A 20,684-nucleotide genomic window follows, 5' to 3' on the forward strand; every position below is an offset into this window, starting at 1 on the left:
ACATAGGAGATGTGCCTCGCCTCTCCACCCCCATGTTGAGTGAATAAATGATCAAAGCATTTCTTAACCCTAAAATAGTTGGTGATATCTCTCATTTGCATTATTGAGAACCTCAAACTTACATAGCCATGTTGCAAGTCAAAGGAGTCTCCCAGCTCAGCAAAATATGCACTTATTATTATTTTAATTTTTTCTTTCCATAGGTTATTGGGGAATAGGTGGTGTTTGGTTACATGAGTAGGTTCTTTATGGTGATTTGTGAGATCTGGGTGCACTTACTGTTTCCAAGTAATTCTGTTAAACCAAAGGTAATATGAGAAGCTCATCTTTGTTGGATGACATTAGCAACAGAAGAATTAGTTTGACAATTGACTGATAAATCTCTGTGACAGAGAAAATATTGTGCTTACATATATTAAAACAAATTCAGAAAACAAATAGTGTTTTCATCATTGGCAGAATAGGTAAAAGCAAGCAAACAAACAAATAAAATCCATGTGGGTTTTTTTTTTAATCAACAGAATCAACAGGAAATAACCCCTATTGTTTCTTCATTAGTTACTCTCTGCAAGTTTTTCTCCTCTCCCATCGCTGTTTTCAAATATGGATTTCAAGATGCGCTATTTTGTGCGTTTCCTACATTCTTATTTTCATTCTTGCACCTGCTGTAGGATCTTGATTTACCCTTACCACTTTGCTGTGCCTCAGCTTTCCCAGATATAAAATTGGCATCACAGTACTCATCTACCTAGCAAGGGGGCGGGGAATATGAGACTTAATTAGTGAACAGCTGTAAAACCTCTTGAGATAGTTCTGTGAGTCAGAATGGAAGTGCATCATTATTAATCATTATTATTATTGTTAGTATTTTTAAATGGCTCAGAGCCGTCTCTAAATTTAGTAGTAAAATGAGTTCATCTAATAATTCTTTCTATGTACATGCTCTGTGGTCATGCATTTCACAAATTAAATGGCAGAATACTTGTAGGATATGATTATAATGATCCAAGTAAATGATCCTCAACCAATTCAAGACTATGTGATTAAGACCCCAAGGAGCTAAAGCAAGCAGTTTGCTTTGTTACCTTTTAGCTTCTCGAATAACCTATTTTGTGTTAATTTATGTGAAAGGGAAGAAGTTAGCTCTTTAAAAATTAACTTGGAGTTTTCTGTGTCATTAGTTTGGAATTTGGGAGTAAGTGGGTTACTCCTTAATTTCCAAATAAATCTATCTGTAACACCTTGTCCATAATCTACATTTAAATGGTTTCAAATATGATTGACCTAGCCTCCTAGCAGTTGTTGAGTCGAGCATAATTTATGAACTTTCAAAGTCATATGCAGTATCTTCAAATATCATCAGAAAAGAAAATCATATGTATTAGTTTTGCAGTTGTTCCCTTGTCTCCTCCTGTACCCTTCTGTCAAGAAACTGCATTTGTCTCTGAGGTTATGTTGCAAGTCAATGGAGAATTGCCTTCTACTGTACACTGTTTGGTTTCAGCTTGAATTATCTCAGGCAGACATCCTGGCTAGCTGCAGTGCAAGCTCACAGGGCTCAAGCCTGAGAAGACTTAAGTTTGGCAGCCCACTAAGTTAAGGATGAGAAAATAAAAAAGAAATTCTATCTTTTCTGGTGCTTTTGCCCTCTTGGTTTCTCCACTAAAAATCAATAGCATGGTCGATAGTTGGTTTTGAGTTGTTCACTACATGCTGGAGTTTTTCTGATGTAAACCTTTGGTGTCTGGGCTTCAGACATTCTAATGTGTCAGGGAAAGTTTGATAGCTGTCACAGCTCTCCTGGGTTACATTTTATTCCCACGATAGCCTTTGTCATTTGAGAACAGAAGAACAGATCAATTTTTATACCATTTAGTTGTTGGGGGAATTTCTTTTCCATAAATTGATTTTTCTTTGAAAAATTTACAATATTTATTTTCCTTCTTCACAGCAAAGCAAAGAAAATGAAATCTTTTCATTAATGAGTATTTTAAAATAAAAGCATTCCCAATCTTGCTCTAAGTTGTTAAGACTCAGTTATATCCTGTTCAAGATTTCTCACATTCCTTTTGCATGACTTGGAATGACACTTTTAATTTTAAATGTATCCATTTGGGAAAACCTGGTGTCTTTTCTTAGTAGTACTCTAGAATGGCAATATCAGGAAGAATAAAGTGGCACAACAACAACAGCTCTAATGCTCGTGTGGTTTTAATGCAGATTTTGGTTTCTTTGAAACTAAATGATTACTTTTATGGGTACCAAATAATTATGGATAATGAATAATTATTACAGGTGATGTCTGTTAAAAAGTTTTTGTTTTTATTTTGAGTCTTCTCTATGAAATCTTTTGTTATCAGGACTATCAGATAGCACTAATTAAATAAATCATTAATTTTTTCTTCTGAAAATATTTTTAGTTGTTTATCTATCTTTTCCTTCATTCTAATATGTATTCTTCTTCAACATAATAACTCTTATTGGAATTAGCCTTGAAAAACTTGAGGTAACTTCTTGCATGTTGAATGAATATAAGATGATAAAACTGTGTTTGTAAGGTGGCTTAAAGTTTTAAAAGATAGCTTTCTAAGTGAAATAACTGTTTGTATAAAATTGTGTTGAAACAGCATCTTATAGAGGAGCAAATGCTATGTCTTTAAACACTTAATATATTATTCGAAATAATTGTCAAATATTTGAACAATAATATTTAAGAAGAATACTAGAATTGGGCGTCTTTTCATCAGATAGTGTTAGATATCAACTATGCTGTATTAATTGAAAGGATTGGGTATAATCTCGTAAAGAAACACGAAAATTCTGGGCTTTCCTCTCTGGTGAAAATATATCATTCATGTCTTTCATTACCGTGCTATAATTACGGTAAGTGAAGCAGAACGAGATCGATAGAGCAATTTATCAATGCATTCCAAACTATTCTAGCATGGTTTGCGTCATACCACGGCAGATACTGTCATTCAATAAAGAGACATCTAATAGTATAAAGACTTCAGAAGGATCCATTTCAGCATAGTGTCTTTCTATGTGATACTCTAATTTTGATCATGGTTTAACTAATTGTCTTGCTCTGTATAGTATTAAGTGAAGTAAAATGTTTTCTCTGTTGAATATCAATAGAAATTTTGAAATTCAGCCTTCAAGTGTAAAAAGCACTGCAATAGTGTAAACATTGTTATTAATGCATGACTTTAGCCTTTTTCAGTGCCATTATGAGTTATACCACCATTGAAACTAGAATACAAGTCAGGTATCCATCATGCCCCCAAAAGCATTAAATCTCAAATAACAAATATTGGCTAGGAACATTATTTAATGACTCCAAATTTTTGTCTTTTAACATCACAAGATTCAAAATTCTTTAGGCTTTATCCCCATATTTATGATTTAACTGTAAGAGTAGGTTCACAGACTAGCTCATTTAGACTTTTTTTTTCCCACAAACCATACACAATAGGGTCTTTTTTGTAAATCATAAATCTTCCCCCCATACTGATACGATATTAAATATTGATAACAATGAAGAGCAGATACTGAAGTATACATGAAAGTTATTTAGTTCAGTATGGACAAAAGATATTTTCAAATTACTGAATTATCATTTTCTTTTTTCATATGGTATGAAATTATCACCCACTGTCATTTTGGTTAATTCAATTTTCTACAAAACTATATAGGTCTGGTATTAATGCCAGAGTCACACCAGTGCGAAATTGTCATTTGTATTTCAGGTTTGTAGACATCGAGAAATATTTACAAGGACAGAGCTTATTTTTTATTGAGTTAGATATGTTGAAATGTAAGGGAAAAGAGTGAAGTTGAATATGACAACTTTGTCAGAAAATTGTATACATAACTCTTGATTTTGGAAAAATCAGCACCTGCAAGTTTTGTCTTTTTGGGTTTTTTTTTTTTTTTTAAGTCTAGTTCATAAGATTACGTTTTTGGTTTATAATTTTTTTACCTAAGGAGCGTTTTGTGCCACATGACTCCTTAAGAGAGTTTCCATGAGCTCATAAAACATGAAATGGGACAGTCTGAAATATTGTGATCATTTTCTAGAATTATACCTGATGGAATGTGATGACAGCACCTCTCCCTTCTATTTTATATCTTGAATTTGAAAGCACTTGGGAATGTGTTGATGTCAATCATGGCTGTGTTTTTGGCCATCTTTCTTTCTTTATATCTTCCACCTTCCTACTCACTGGTGCCCTTCTGATACTGTTTCTTAAGAGCTTGTCTGTTAAAGGGTTAAAGAATCAGATTTTAAGCTGCTTTCGTGCAATGTATTTAAGTTAAGGAAATTGGGATATCATTACCTCAGTGAGGATGTTGTAAATTGTTTTGTTGGCAAGATTTATTGGGGGTTATTTTACCTGATATCACATTGTATTGTTTAATGTGGACTATTTTTAACTAGCATTCTATTTAAACAGTGTCAGCGAATTCTGAGAGCTTGCCAAACAAATTCTCAAAATGGTTGCCAAGCTGTAAGATGGCTGCCAAGGTCTGAGCACACTGAACAGGTTCAAAATGGTGACCAACTTCTCAGAATTTGTTGGTCAGATTCCCCCACTGTCAACCCCCTCCCCCCACACAACTATCACCCAAAAAGGAAGGAAAAAAACCACAAACCCGAAGATGCAAGACTTGGCACCATCTCCTTGGCACGAGTGGCTGTAGTGTCATCCAGAGATTCAAGTAGTCACCGCGTACTACTTGTTTCACATGCTTGGCAGAAGACTATTCGGAGGAATACATGAGGTGAAAAACCACTGTAAAATAACATGGCCATTTTCTTTACCTTATCTAATATGCACCAAATAATTCTTTAGAAAGGGGGAAAAAGCCTAGACAAGGCAATACTTTCAAAGAGCTTTCTAAATGAGATCGAAGAGCGTTAACTAAGACTTCGGCTGTGCCTTTTTGTACTGCTTGCCTAAAGTGGCACAAACTTTATATACAACAGGTTTAAGATTTATTTTAGTTTTGCATTTGTTTACTTAAGTTTATAGCAATTGCTTTCTGGCAGTTGTGGTACTTAGCAGATTGAAATAAAATCATAAGGGTGAATTAAAACATACTGCTGTTAGTGCTGATTAGAATTTTAGCTTAGTGTAAATACCGGATGCAGGGTCCAACTTTTCAGACACTTGGCATGAGCTCAATAGGGATCTGCAGGCTACACAGGAGACAGTGTGTGTGTGCTTGGATGCTTTTAAAATTCTTGGATAGGTGGAGCATACTACTTCTGCTGGCATGTTGGTTCATTGTGCTGGCTGCATAATGTGCTTGGATTCCAAGGTAGATAGAAGAAGCTGAGGAAATGGTAATAAGGGAAGATAGTTTGAACTTAAAAAACAAAGCCTGGAAAAAAGAATTTTATTTGAACCCTCTGCAGTTTGTACTCTGTGATATGGTTAATTATATAAATAACCAGTACTAAACTAAGCTGAAAATGGCAGGATTTGTAGTAGTTTGAAGAGTGACCTCATAGTGAATATGTTTCCACAAGTTGTTGAAATTTTTCTGTGTGATACTTAAAAAAATAGACAGATAAATTAACTTCTCCAGGCAGTTAGTTTAGTCAGTGAATTCCTGAAATAGATCTTCTGTTTAATATCAGCAATGGACTAGGTTTTATATTCTGATTGAGACCTGCATTCCTAAAGATAGTTTTTAGGTGATAAAACATTTTATTTAATGCTTAAGAAGCTGTTAAAAAAGGCTGGTTGTCATGAAGGTAGTGATGTTTTGTTTTTATCTCAATTGGTAATGGAATCAGCTAGTGATAATAATATATAGCAAGATAGTTTATATAGCTTGAGTTTTGAAAAATCTATAGTTTTAGGATTTGTTCAGTCATGGAGCCCCTAGGTGGTGTGTACGTTTTATATATTCTTTATCACAAGAGGTAGCCAGGAAATGTGACTTTCCGGTCCTTTTTTTTTTTTTTTTTTTTTTTTACTGATTTTCTCCTGCCGTTTAGGCAACAATGTTTGTAGCCATCGAAGCTTCTCGTATGTTTATTTCTAGTCTTTTCTCGCCTAATAAGCAGTTGTCAACCAAGGCCCAATCATTCAATAGGTAAAACCAAATGTTATTGACAGAGCTGAAATCTGAACTCTGTATCCTTCAGCATAAAAGATCAATGTTCATTAAGATCCTTCAGTTCTGGAAATTTCAGCATAGAGCTATGGAGGCATTTAGAGGTTAGCAGGGCAACTGTGTGATATACAAGGTATGTAGCAGATCCCTTCATACATATTTCCAGAGTATATTTGTAATGTTATATATTACAAATGTAGAATAGTTTAGAAGTCTTTCTTGCCAATTCTTACATATTGTACTATAAGTTAGTGACAAGGAACCAGAATAAAACCTTTCTTTTTAAATTAGAAAATCAAGAGTTCACACCTCATTACAGTAAATCATAGTGCATTTTAAATCTTCATATTAAGAATGTGTAAGTAATACTGATTGTTACTTGTCAATTTTGTTGGTTTTTTCTATTACATATTCATTGATGATTTATTCAGATGACTAACATTGTAGCTGAGGCAAAAATTAAATCATTTTAAAATATGCCATTTTTACTTATTCATAACAAGTTATGAGTGTGTAAGCAAGTAGAATTTTTTCAAATTGTCTGAAGCATGACAAAATTCTAGATTTATAGTATAAACTGCCAATCAAGCAATGTTTAGGTAGGTAGAATAAGGCATATTTTTGCAAATTCTCACATCACCATTCTTGCTTATATGAAAAAGCATAGTACTTTTTAGTATTTTGAGAGAAACTTTATTCATTTTGCTTTTGTAGACACAGTTCATGTTTTAAATTAGTGAATTGCAGAAATCTTTTCTTTAGGAAATTTTTCTATTAGTCCTTCCAAAGTGAGTATTTTACTTTAAAAGAGTTGTTTGTGTTTTCAGTTTATGTGGTGGTATATTTAGCATTTTACCCTTTTCTACATAGCATACACGTATAATTAGTACATGGGGTGTATGTGTATGCTGGTGTCTACCCAAGTATGTATCGAAATATAAAATTTACTTTCTATATAGTAGCTTTCTGCATAGGGCAACCCAAACAGCTGTTATTCCTTTTTATAGCTTCTTTAATCTATGTGCCAACAAGTCAGTTTACAAAATCTGTTTTGTTGATGACTGCTGCGATAATAATTGTGGTGTTTTGTGGCTTGGCAAAAGGCTGGGGTCTCCTCTGAGGACTCTTGCCAAAGGCTTTGAAGGGGTTGAGGTGGATTCACTGCCAAAATGAGTCACCACTCTCTATTTTATTTAGTGTCCTTCTGCCAAGGCCTTAGACACTTTCTGTTTTCATTCTTTTGTAGGCTTTCCTCCCCACATTGTGGTTTTCTTCACAGCCAGAGGCCTGGGTCTGCCAGGATAGGTGAGAGAGGCTGTGTGTAGGGAAGGAAACTCAAGGGCTAGGGATTTAGCTGTTGTATACCTTGAATGTATATGTTAGTTAAATTATATGGTTATAACTTATAAATGATGGACTTAAATAATCTAGTACATTATAGTCACCTGGGTTTGAGTCAGACCTTCTCAGAAGAGTATTATTTACTTTTAAGTAGGATTCAAATAATGTAACAGTATTTTAGTGATTTTCCTAATTGATTATTTAAAAACCCTAGATTATTTGTGAGTTCTGGCTAGAGGCCTAAATCTTGAATTTTTCCTCCAACAAAAGAGTATCATCCTCCTTCTTTTAAATGGTGTAATAATTTATTTCACATAAATGCATTTTCTACATACACACCTAATAGACTTCAGGGAATTATGCTAAAATTTTATTTCTACCTGTCTGGATTTAAATTGTCAACCATTAAGTAGACTGAGCAATATGAATTGCTGGTCTGTTTGCTGAGATATATTTGAGATTTAAACATTTTTTCTTCATTAAATACTTTCAGTAGATTGAAATAAATGGAACTAAATGTCCTCTTGCTAGGTTTTTCAACTCAAACATACATTATGTATAGAAAAATGGCTGGGATGAATTTGAGTCTTCAAAATGTAAGCAAAAATGGTATTTCATGCATTCGTATGAGGAGGACATACTTGGGTTTTTGCTAACTTTCAACGTAGAAAATTTAGATGGCTTTTTCTTAACTAAAAGCTATGACACCATCCTGAAATCTTATAAACTATGTATGTAGAATTAAATTGAGGGGCATAGTTTTTGTTTTGTAAGTATTCATTCATTGTGTTAGCTTTTTAAACATCGTATACACAGTAAAACTTCATTATAACATCCCCTGAAAACATTTCCATAAATATAAAGTAAATTTTCAAAGTTCAAAGTCCTAACTATAGGCATCAAAATGTTTTCCGTATATTATGGTCCAAGCTTTTGTTCTTCAGGGAAAAAATGTTATAAAAATGGTTTTAATACTTTGTTTACAAAATAAATTCTATTAATAATTGACTATTATTTTTCATAAATATTTCAGTTAGAAAACATAATTACATAGGTAAAGAGTGAGATAATATTGGCATAAATACTGATCTCATTATATTCTACAAAGGTCAGTGGTTAGTATCCAATAAATTAATATATGAAAGTCCTTTGTAAACTGTTAAATATTTAGATATCAAGACATTTAGGGTTCATTTATGTTTTTTTTTTAAACTTTGGATTATCAAATTCTCCTCTCTGTGTATCTACTTCATGGTTTTCATTTAAAATAGCAAAAATAAGAAAATAGAAACAGTTACTAAAAACCTGTAGTCATTCTGTGATATAAATTCATTTGGAATTTAAATACTTAGAGCTCACGGCAAGAGTCCAAGACAGAAATTCTTTTGGATGATCTATAAACCACTCAATCCCTGGTTAATGCTCAAACCATGTGAAAAGTTCCAGGTGAAATTCACTATGAGCCTTGTCTGAACCCCATAAACTGAGTGAAGTCCTATAAACCCGTATGAACCCCAAAGAATCAAAATAACTAAAGCTGGCACATAATTAAAAACCACTACTTTCTAGTGGCAGCTTTGTGTGTCCACAGTTTGAGGACAGGCATTTGGAAGTGAACTGTTTTATTTCGAAGGTATGAATCATAAGCTACTTAGTATTTAAATATAGTTATCCTGTTGTGAAAATCTAATAATAATGCTGTTTAAAAAGAGGAACTGGAACTTCTTTATAAGTATTAACATTTCCAGGATCTCTTGAAAAGTTGCCAAGACATAAATATAGTTGTAGTAATGATTGTTGTTTTAGGAGTGGAATTTAACAGTAGACATGTTCATCAACATTATTTTGAAAACGTAACGTTATCTTGGATTTGTACTAACCTTTATGTCATATACTTAAAACGCGACTCTTGATACATCATTTCTTATGATAGTGTGGGTTGATAGAAGCTAGGTATTGTGGTTCTCTTTAGGCAGAAAGAGAAACAGAACCCCTGATCATTTGAGTCACTTGGCTTTCAACTAGTTGCATGTCTTCAGATACAGTATATTAATCTTTTGGGGGCATCAGTTTCCTCTTCTGAAAAATGAAGGGATTAGACTAAAACGACTTCTCAGATTCCTTCCAACTCGTATAAAAAAAAAAAAAAAATCTGGAAGCAACTATCTTTGTGTCGTTGTCCATAATATCCCCTTCAAAGATGGAATGACTGATTTATGGAGGACACATTGTAAATCACTAGGCTAATTTCCCTTATTAATTATTGCAATCAGAAGTATAATCGGTGTTAATGTGTACCAAGTACTTACTCCTAGACATCACCTGCTGGGCTCCTGATGTGAAATTGGCTCACTGGTTCGTCTGTAGTTCTTTATTAGTAGCCTTGGTATCTTAGCATATTAGTAATTTTATTAAGTTGACTAAGCATTCCATTGTATGAGGTTTTATAGGCCAGTGTCTTGGATGCTCAAGAATCCTGAAGTCATTCCCTTTGCCTGTAAATATTGACCGTGAACCAAAACGAGCTCTGTCAATCTCTTATCCATTTTACTTTTTTGACCGGTTGTCTCACGATAGGTTTTGTAAGCATTAAGTAATTTTCATACATCATCTGTTTGTCCATTCATTCTTCCAGCCATCTGCCATGTACTGGCTTTTGGGCAGTGGGAAGAGCTAGATGAGGAAGAAATGCATCTTTTCTTAAAGGAGCTTACAACTCCCAAAGTTACAACTCTATCACAAAAAGAGTATCAAGACACAACTCAAGTTCGTCACCTGAATGCCACTGATAAAGATTTCCAGATGGACAAAGCATTAAGCTGACACCAAGTGAAATGTGTACTTCACAGACTTTCATGTGTCATTTCGTGATATGCAGTGGCACTCTGAAGAACTGGGCTTTCAGAATGTATGTGTTTGCTCCGGTTCTTGGTACAGGGAGCAGTATCTTTGGAATAGTCACAACATACACGACACCACACTAGGTTCTGTCTGTTGCAGGGTCAGCTCATTAAAGCTACTTTCCGGGTCCTCGTTAATGTCATGCGGGCCTTGTGACAGGTGTTACAGCTCCCAGCCTGGCACAGTCTATTGGGGGTATGCTGTAATTGCTCTTGATGCCACACTTAATGGGTGGGGGAAGAAAGCAGCATTATGTGTGAGGAGAGGTGAGAGGGATGCCCTCGGGCCATTGCTGACATCTGGTCACCACTCCTGTTTTGCTGGCTTGTCTGTTTGGTGCCTACAGATATTGGGCCTTTGAGTTGAGTTTGCTGCCACCACTGGGTTCCTTGCAGCCATCATTATTTCACAGCTGGGCCATGGTTTTAACTTGGAAAAAGGGCATTCATCTCAGGGCCAGAAATGATCTACTGCCAACATGATCCTGAGAACTTTCTTAGTTTAATAAATGAGAGAATAAGTATCCTCATGAGCTCCTTTATCAAGTGTTTCCTGGTTTTGAGCTTTTTTGTTTTTTGGGAGAGAATGTTATCGCTCATCGTTATTTCTGAACCCTTAAAGGACTAAATTTCCTTTTCAAGAGTTTCAAGTATTTCTTGTACATGTGTGCGGTGATAAGCAAACATTAGTCTGAGGAAGTTCTGAAAAATCTAATTGAGCCAGCATTTACCAAGCCCTTCTATGTCAGCTACTGAACTAGGTGCAGGGAAAAAAATAAAGGTCCTCAACTAGCTCTCCCTCAACTAGCTGTCCCTCCAGCTGGAGAACCAAACCTCTGCATAATTAACCATAATAATGGGCAGATAGATTCAAGGGAAAATGCGGTAAAGTATGTAATATCGTGAGTGCCGTTTTTATCTGTGTGCACAATTATGCAAGCCTTTTAACTAAAAGGCTTGGGTGAGATGGATTTTGTAAAACTTAATGCACAGAACTTCTTGAGCAGAAATTAGACAGTTCCCTAATATTAAAACACAGCCCTGAGAGGTAGGGTTTCAGGCTTTCTGGAACCCCCAAACTTGAATTGGTCCACAGAACTAAATTAGAAGCAACCACCTTTCCTTATGATGTGTGATTTCTCAAATAGTGGCATCTGCCCAAAGCTCTGTGTTCTTTTGTTTGGAGCAGAGCTGCTTCCTATTGTTAAGTTGCACCGGAGAGCTCTGAGACAATTAATGAAGGGGATTTAAATGTTTATTTAAAGGTAATCCCAAAATGTTTCTTTGTGAAAGATGCCGTACTGCAGTCCCAGCTTAAATACCAACTTAAACAAGAAACTTCCACTCTAGGCGTGCTCAGTAAGTATTCAACGACCATTTCTGGTTTCTGGGGCATTATAAGAAACTTCTAAAGCACTTAATTATGAAGATACTAATAACTAAAGAATTGCCAATTAAATCTTCCCCAGCCCCAATTCCACATACGCCTATGCACCACCACTTCTGAATGCTCATGGAGAAATAGCATTAAGGCTCTGATCTGACCTCAGTAATTTTACAAATGTAAAGGTAGCATCTCGTGATCCCTGTAGGGATATATTATTGGAAGAACATGCATGCAATTTTGTTTTAATTGATTCTCACTCTTAAGTATGCAACCAATCTGTGTCTATCTCCTTTTAATTCTTTATCTGAGTTGTGAGAGAAAAGTAGGTAATTATTTGGTGACCCATTCAAGTATTTTAAAAGGAAGACATCCATCTTTTATGATATACATCCTGAAATACATAAAACAATACATTTTTATTTTATAATTTCATTAGTATCAAGTGTAGTGTAAACTATTTTAAAACAATTTATAAAAGGTGCTTACATACTTACTGATTGAAAAAATGGCCACAAGAATTAAGTTTATGGAATTGAGGAAAAACTTTAGACCACAACAACATGGTAAACATCAATTTTTTTCAGAAGGAAATATTTCTACAAATCAAAAACTTTACTAACGAAATGTTATAGTTAGGACAAACAATGAAATAATCTTATTGTAAGAAAAATAATTCAGCCAATACATGTATTAAGTGTCTTCTTTATACTTAACATGGGTATTTGCTATTAGATGGGGGAGGTAGAAGGAATATATCAAAAATGAATAATGGCCGGATGCGGTGGCTCACGCCTATAATCCCAGCGCTTTTGGAGGCCGAGGCAGGTGGATCACCTGAGGTCAGGAGTTTGACACTAGCCTGGCCTCAAACTCTGGTGAAACCCCGTCTCTACTAAAAATACAAAATTAGCTGGGCTTGGTGGCAAACAAATACCTGTAGTCCCAGCTACTGAGGAGGCTGAGGCACCAGAATCGCTTGAACCCGGGAGGCGGATATTGCAATGAGCCGAGATCATGCCACAGTACTCCAGCCTGGGCAACAGAGTGAGACTCGATCTCAAAAAAAAAGAAAAAAAGAATAATATTCTTTACCATGTTTCTGCTGACAGTTTGAGTACACAAGATACACCATGACCTAGTGAATTCAAGGAAGCAAACATGGTATGGGTTGGAATCATCATGGATGGATACTTACTGGAAGAGGCAGAAAAACACATGCAGTTCCTTTTCTAGGAAAATATTGGTAAATTATGCTTGGTTAGTAAAAGTGCACAGAAGGCATATGGAAGTTTCAAATCTATTTTCCATAGATTTTTTTCCCAAAGTATTTCTAAGATGCCGGGTGCAAGGTATGGTTCATTGTCCTAGTCCTCTATGCTGAAAATGATCATTTTAATTGGATTGCTTCTTTGGAAACAAGACAAAGAGTACATTGCTAAAAGCTTCTGGAGGCCATTTTCAATATTTGTAATAATATAAGTGCTAGAAATGTGCTTTCATTTATATTCAAAGGCAATAATGCCTTCTGTAAGCATGGCGTCTCTATAAGACTTTTATAATGTCTACTTAAATGCAAGCAGACAAAATTAGTTTTCACTTTAGATTAGAAGAGCTTTCTCCATTGCAACTTTTTGGCCTCTCTTTTTAGTTCTGCTCCCCAAGAGCAATGTAAATGTTGCTCTTTGTTTTGCTAAAAGAGGAATGTTTATTTTTACAAGTACCATGCCACTTCCATATGATCTAGATGGTATGTGTCATGAATATAATTTCTGTATGATTGGCCGAATTTTTCCCTTTTAATTAAGATGACCAGACAAAAATTTGAATTGTAAGAAAACTGTGGACCAGTTTAGTGCCTGTTGAAATGTACACTGGGATATTGAAATGTTCTGCAGAGCATGATGAGTGAAAGTAAAAAGGCTCTATCTCTTTTCTGAAACCTACTTGAAAATTGTGCTTTCATAGCATGACATTGAAAAAGATACTATAAAAATATTTATTAAAATCATAGCTCGAGTTTTTTCTTAGAAGCAAGAAATTATGTTTAATATCAAGGACTTTACTACAGGATAACATGATTGTGTTTCACATAGAAAATCTTTGTTGAAAGATCAGTGTGGAGTTGAGTTCATCTGGGCCCTAGCTTAAACTAATTTTACTTTTGGATATTCCATAAATTGCATACATCTGTTTCTTACTGTTTTGTTTTTCTATGTATGAGAAATCCATACACACAGAGAAAAGATGGAGAGCCTTCATTTCTCTTATTTTCACTTTTGTCCCATCCCTCTGTGCTTGTTCTTTGTTTAAATAAACTTTTGTGGTATGTCTTTCACACATCATCACTCTCTGCTTCAAAGGCTTCTTTTAATAACTTAGCCCTGGCTCACTTTTCTTTTGCATATGAAATTGATTTAACTAAAGTGTATGTGTGTGTTTGTGTGCGCACATGCCTACATACGCATGCATCTGCACAAATACAAATTTCACTGGAAGGGGAACTCTGTGATCTCTTTACTACGTACATACACATACCTTGTCGAAGTGGGAAAACTTAAGTTTGGAGTTAATTTCGTTTTGAGTTCCAGCTTTTTCTCTTAGTGCTGTCTGTTTCCTCACGCTGAAATGAGGATAGTAATGTTTACTTTGCAAAAGTTTTTGGGACAGTTATGTATATGTAAATCACTTTATTTTTATTCCTAGACATTCAATAAATGCTAGCTGTTACTGGGACCATCATTATTGTCACAGTTATGTCATACACTTATTTTGAAGCTGATAATAAGTAAACTGATAAAAAGCCGAAGGTTGACATTAAGGCTTCTTATTGCTAAAAGGTTGATCTTAAGTACAATCACGTGAAAACTGATAGTTATATAACCTGAAAAATCATAAAATACTGAAAAATTATGACTTACGTGATTGTTTTCAATTGTCAGACTAAGTGATATTAAAATGGCAGTTGATTTTTTGTATTAACGCAGTGCCTCTAATTTTAAAAACGGCTTCACCAATCATGTATTTAAATGAAAACAGAAGTAGCGATACAAAATAACAAAAATATAAATAGAGTTCAGAATTTGAAAATACTGTATTAGGAGGTAAGTTGGTTAATTTTCATGTTCTTTAAATACATTTAGATCAACTTGAATATTAAGCCTCCTATAGCAGGTAGATAGAGGTATCAATTCAGTTACCATGTAAAATACAGTAAGTCCAGTGAGGAGTTTCTTATAATTATTTCTAATTACTTTCTGATATTATTAGAAATTAGAGCTACACCAGAATGCTGGGAACGATGTCTTTCTCAGCATTGTATCCCAGCATCAAGCATTATGCATCAAACATCAATTTCTACTCATAATATCCATTCAATGAATATTTGGATTATATTTTCTTTGGATAGACCCTCATAGTAGAAACCGTATTAACCAGCTTGCAAGATAGTAACTAAGACTTTTTATTTTCTTTGTAATATGCTAACTGATTCCTTTGGCATGCTGAATGTTCATGGCCAGCAGTTACCTACTACCACATCCTAGCACTATTGTTTTTACCAGTTGTGTGCTTACTACGTCAGTTGTGTTATTCCGGACCTGTTTATACTAGTTTTATATGTATCACCGTTGTGTGATTTAATTAAATTTATGTGAACCAATGGCATGAAAGTTCAAAATGAAAAAGTTTTATTTCTATGAAACTAACCCAGTGCCTTGGAAAGAATCAGTAAAGGCAAGCTACACAAATTTCTGTCAGATTACATGTGAGTGAGACAACTGCAGAAGATGAGAGAAGTTGTAAAAATAAGAGTTTTGTTAGATTATTTTAGAAGTATCTTTAAATTCTCCCTCTACTTAAAGTAAATGGAACTGGAAATCTTTTTTGATGCATTATAGATACGCATTATGTAAGAAAGATGCTGTGGAGCTCCAATTATTAACACTTATTAAATTTAAATTCTTGTCTCTGCATAAAAAGATTGGCCAAAGAATGTCCATATATGTGCTCAAAGTTAAAATGTTTAAGGTACATATGTCTCATTAAAAGAGTATCTTCTTCATCCATTTTTTCAAATTAACCAACCAACGACTGGCCCTAACAGTACTGGATAAGCTAACTTCTATTCTATTTTTTATTCATATTCTTTACAGAGTTTTAGAGATGTTTTGTTTCCTACCTACCAAGGGAAAGAAAAGGGAATTGTCAGATAGAGTTCATATCTTGGGATGAGATGTGTAAAGGGCCAGGACCTGAAATTACGTGAAGGTTGATATTCTGGGATTGGTAGTTTTGAAGTTCCGTGAAGAAGTTCAGTCCAGCCATGTTCTAAATGGTCGGAGTATAGGCACTGGCTGGTAAGCTTAGTGGAGTGTTTTACAACATGGAAGTCTAACTGACAGGTGAATCTCCCCAAAGTTGGACAGAACCAAGAAATAGAGAACATAAGCAGATGACAGTAATCCAGGCAGATGATTAGCATCAGAGGAGTCTGTCAGTGGGTCATAGGGCTCCACATGCTAGCCTGGGTTTCCATGCCAGAATTTTGTTCTTGGGAGGCAGGTAGGGAAAAGCAAGTCAACATCTCCAGTTCCAGATGAACCAAGGCACTTGACCAAATACAGGTACAGAAGTTAGTCCTTGAGGTAGAGCTTACCTGTTGGAGAACATGGCAGAAATTATTGTACCAAAATTGGAGCACAGGTCAGAGGCTAGGGCATGGCTTACTGCTGTGGCTTGTGGTGAACTTGAGCTTCTCATGGCCCCTCCTATCTCCCGAGGATGGCTGAGCTCACAGATGGGGACTGTTATGTAATCAGAGGTCAAGTGGTTTAGCTGGGGTGGCAGAGAGCCAGGTGAAGGCTGAAAGTGTTCAAATAAGGAAGAGAACAGAATTGCTTTATGTCTGTCTTCATGAAGACAAACCCTAATAGCCAAAGGACTGAAAGTTTGCCCAAAGAGACTTCAGTTTTTGAAAGGAAAATGTATCTTCTCCTTATGTTAGAATGAGCATGTCTAAATAAAGTAAACTCTTTTGCCTTTGTTGTTATTTGTCTTGGTGTCTACCATTGTTTGACACTAAAAGAAAAAAAAAAAAAAAAAAAAAAAAAGCAGTGAATAATTATTGGCTAATTTAATCTGTCATGATGACATTTGTAATTCAGGTACATCCTTCATTAAATCTAGTACTGGCATTATTATTTTTAAAAACTATTTTTTTTTCAGTTTGGATTTCTTCTATTTTGTTTGATTATTTATTTTTTGTTACTGGTGGTGGTGGTGTTTTACAGTGAGGCATACCAGTTAGCTCAGCTAAGGTGTTTGAGTAAGACTTTATAAACATAAAAGTACTCTGTGTGGGTTTGTTTTGTGTGTTCCATCTTACGTCATTTGTGGCACTGAAAATGAGATTGCAATTCCCAGAGTACTGGGATGGTTCATTCAGAGGTTAGCCCACCTAAGTTTATAGCAGTTGTCTGTAATAGAATTGTAACTAATTTCCACTGTTGTTTTTGGAGAAAACTGTAGACTATAATTATGTGTTAGCACTTTTTAAACAGCTCCCTGCATTGTCATATCATTTTAAATAGGCTCTGTTTTAAAATGACCTTTCATGTTTTGATTGCAAAAATATAGCTTACACAGGTCTGTAGTTAGCAAAATACAAGAATCCAGTAAATGATAGAGCATTGACACAATTCTAGAAGCATGTGTTAAACATCACTGGCACTGCCCTTGGTTTAAAGGGGAAGAAATAGGGAAGTAGAAATTCACTGTTCTTCAACTGTCCTCCTGTTAGATACGCAAGATTAGTACATAGAACAGTTATGGAGCCATGTGAAAAAAAAAAATAGTAGTTATACAAATGTAAAATGCTACAAATGAAGTATATTGTATTGCCTTTTTGTGGCCTACTGAAAGAAATCTCAGAGCGCAGTCAGACTCAAGTACCAGAATTAGGGTCAGCAACACCATTTTATATTTTGGCAAATACTACCCACTGTCTCCCAAGCGGCGGATATCTGCATATAGTTAGTCATGTGGACACACCCTTCCTCTGCTACATTGCATTGCCATATTAGTAGTAGAATTTTAGTGTTGATTTAAAAGACAGTCTGCCTTAAAGCAGATTGCATAGTTTGCACACTGTGAATTGTAATTAAAGTGTAAGGGGTGCTTATTATGTCAACAACTGGCATGAGAACCCCCGAGCAGCAGGTGACCCTGACCATGTGACGTTTGTGACAGCTAGGATCCCCTTTTCACTGGCTTAGCAATCTGAAAGTCCAAATTGAAAGAAGCCCAGAGGCTGTATATTTCATTAGATCCCAGGGGAAGTACAAGATACAGCTTCCTTCTGTTTTCCTGGGAGGTCGCCAGAAAGTTTGTAGAGCTCTGTTTCTGTCAGAGGCTCAAAAGAGAAAAGAAAAAGCACACACAAAACAAAACAAAACACCATACACACCACAAAACCATCCACCAATCACCCCCAGGACCATAAATTTGACATTTCCCACAGTCTGAGACCACAGTGTTGCTGTGTCAGCAATACGCTCCTTGTCTGAATTGTCTGAAAGGAAAGCTCAGTGTTCTAGCTTTTAAAAAATGTTTAATCTTCAATATGCAGTGATTCTTTTGGTGTAAAACCATGAGAAATTATTAAGTACAGATATCATATGATTGGCTTGAAATACTTTTGTATTATGCGTTACATTCTCCTGACCTTCTAAAATGAGGCAGAAGTCCGAATTTAGAAAGAGGAAACCACATGTATAATAAGGGAAACAGACTAAGGAGACATGCCATATGTATTTCAAATCTTATTGTGATGGGTAAACTGTTTGAAATGTGGTCACATTAAAAGTATGTTACTTTGTGGGAGACTCAAAATCTTTTAAGAGTAGATTTTTATTGTATTCCATAGTGGAAATAGACCTAGGGTTTGGTTTTGGTGGGAAGTTTCGGTCTTTAAGTCACCTTGGCACCTGACTGGCAGTTGTGAAACTAAGTAGAAAAGATACCTCTTTTTTCTTGGCACCTCACACGGGATCATAGGATTCTTACTATTATACAATTTATGTATCACAGAAGTGAAAACTTTGGTACTTTGTTGTATAACACAGATCTTGTGCTTGTTGATTTTTAATTTGGGGCTCAAGCTTCCCATGTCAACTAACGTGGCCGCTGCTAGGCTGCCCTCAGATAGACCTAGTATAGGCTCACTAGGAAGCCTTTCTAGCTCTATAAATACCTAGCATATCGTTCAGTCCAGGCATGTCCAATCTTTTGGCTTCCCCGGACCACATTGGAAGAAGAAGAATTGCGTTGGGTCAAACGTAAATTACACTAACATTAACGACAGCTGATGAGCTTAAAAAAAAAATTGCAAAATAATCTTAGAATGTTGGCCAGGCGCGGTGGCTCACGCCTGTAATCCCAGCATTTTGGGAGGCCAAGCCTGGTGGATCGTTTGAGGTGAGGTCAGGAGTTTGAGACCAGCCTGGCCAACATGGTGAAACATCATCTCTACTAAAAATAGAAAAAAAAAAAAAGATCTGAGCGTGGTGGTGCATGCCTGTGATCCCAGCTACTCGGGAGGCTGAGGCAGGAGAATCACTTGAACCCAGGAGACGGAGGTTGCAGTGCACAGTGAACCAACATCGCGCCACTGCACTCCAGTCTGGGTGTTGAGAAAGTGAGACTCCATCTCAAAAAAAAAAAAAAAAGTAATAATGTTTTAAGAAAGTTTACAAATTTGCGTTGAGCCGTATTCAAAGTGTCCTGGGCTGCATGTGGCCCCTGGGCCGTGGGTTGGACAAGCTTGGTTTAGTCCCTAAGTGTTGTTCATTTTAAACCAGAAAGTAAGAATTTTCTGAGCCCGGATTCGACCTTTATATTGCTGTTTGTTATGTTTTGGTCAAAAGGGAAATACAGAAAGAAGAAAGTTAACAGTCATGGTTTGTGTGCTTGTGTGTTGTATACTTTCATGTTTTGATTGCAAGAATATAGTTTACACAGGTCTGTAGTGAGCAAAATACAAGTATCCAGTAAATGATCCTTGTATCATTTATTTAGGACCCTCTGTCGTAAGGGCCCAAAAGGATTCACAGTGCCATACTCATGGCACTGTGTGTGTGTGTGCTTGTGCCTGCTTGGGACGAGAACTGCAAGGCTTGAGAGAAAGATGTACCATTTTCATAAATTTGGTAAATAAATTAAAACCTTCCAACTTAGAGCTGCATTCAAATGTTATAATTAAAGGACTACTAGTTGGGTTTTTTGTTTTGTTTTGTTGTTTTACAGTCCATCTATTTTAGCAAATTCGCAAATAATTAGTTTCTTTTATTTATGTTTTTCAAGATCAGTTCCTCTATTTAGCCAGAGGAAACCCCAATATCCTTAGCTGCGTTTTACCTCAGTTACCCAGAGAATTGAGGCAAGAATAGGTTGGGGGAATGTGACAGAAGTGTGCCTGTGCTGTCTCAGCTTAGTTAACTAGTCCTCTGTAGCAGGATAACTAGTTAACTAGTCCTCCGTAGCAGGATAAGCATGTTTGTTTAGAGGTAGAGAATTGTCCCTGGTCATGATTTTATTTTTTATTTTTTTTACTGAGTTGTTTTTGTTTCATTTTGTTTTGTTTTTTGAGAGAGTCTCGCTCTGTCACCCAGGCTGGAGTGCAGTGGCGCGATCTTCGCTCACTGCAACCTCTGTCTACCAGATTCAAGCAATTCTCCTGACTCAGCCTCCCAAGTAGCTGGGATTACAGGCGCATGCCACCACACCCAGCTAATTTTTGTATTTTTTTTTTTTTTTTTTTAGTAGAGACAGGGTTTCACCATGTTAGCCAGGATGGTCTCAAACTCCTGACCTTGTGATCTGCCCACTTTGGCCTCCCAAAGTGTTGGGATTACAGGCGTGAGCCACCACAG

At 35.8% G+C, this 20,684-nt stretch overlaps 2 protein-coding genes across 17 annotated transcripts in view; one reads left to right on the plus strand and one right to left on the minus strand.

The window, feature by feature from the left end:
* NFIA (nuclear factor I A) overlaps positions 1 to 20,684 on the plus strand; it is a 384,448-nt gene that overhangs the window by 160,008 nt on the left and 203,756 nt on the right. The window lies entirely within an intron of this gene.
* Positions 488 to 16,534, minus strand: LOC116269528. Of its 12 annotated transcripts, none has more exons than XR_004177288.1 (5): positions 16,412 to 16,534; positions 14,293 to 14,377; positions 12,953 to 12,986; positions 4,657 to 4,764; positions 488 to 744 (listed from the first exon to the last, which is right to left on the minus strand). XR_004177288.1 is itself a non-coding variant. In XM_031652708.1 (4 exons), the coding sequence occupies exons 1-4, from the start codon at positions 16,513 to 16,515 to the stop codon at positions 637 to 639; spliced, it is 405 nt and encodes a 134-aa protein (XP_031508568.1). In that variant the 5' UTR covers positions 16,516 to 16,534; the 3' UTR covers positions 488 to 636. The 12 variants fall into 12 exon arrangements, 8 of the variants coding, with proteins under 8 accessions (XP_031508568.1, XP_031508544.1, XP_031508668.1 ...); XR_004177272.1 differs by having other exon boundaries at positions 488 to 748; XR_004177274.1 differs by lacking the exon at positions 488 to 744 and adding an exon at positions 4,176 to 4,261.

Source organism: Papio anubis, chromosome 1 (assembly GCF_008728515.1).
Source record: "Papio anubis isolate 15944 chromosome 1, Panubis1.0, whole genome shotgun sequence".
NCBI lineage: Eukaryota > Metazoa > Chordata > Mammalia > Primates > Cercopithecidae > Papio > Papio anubis.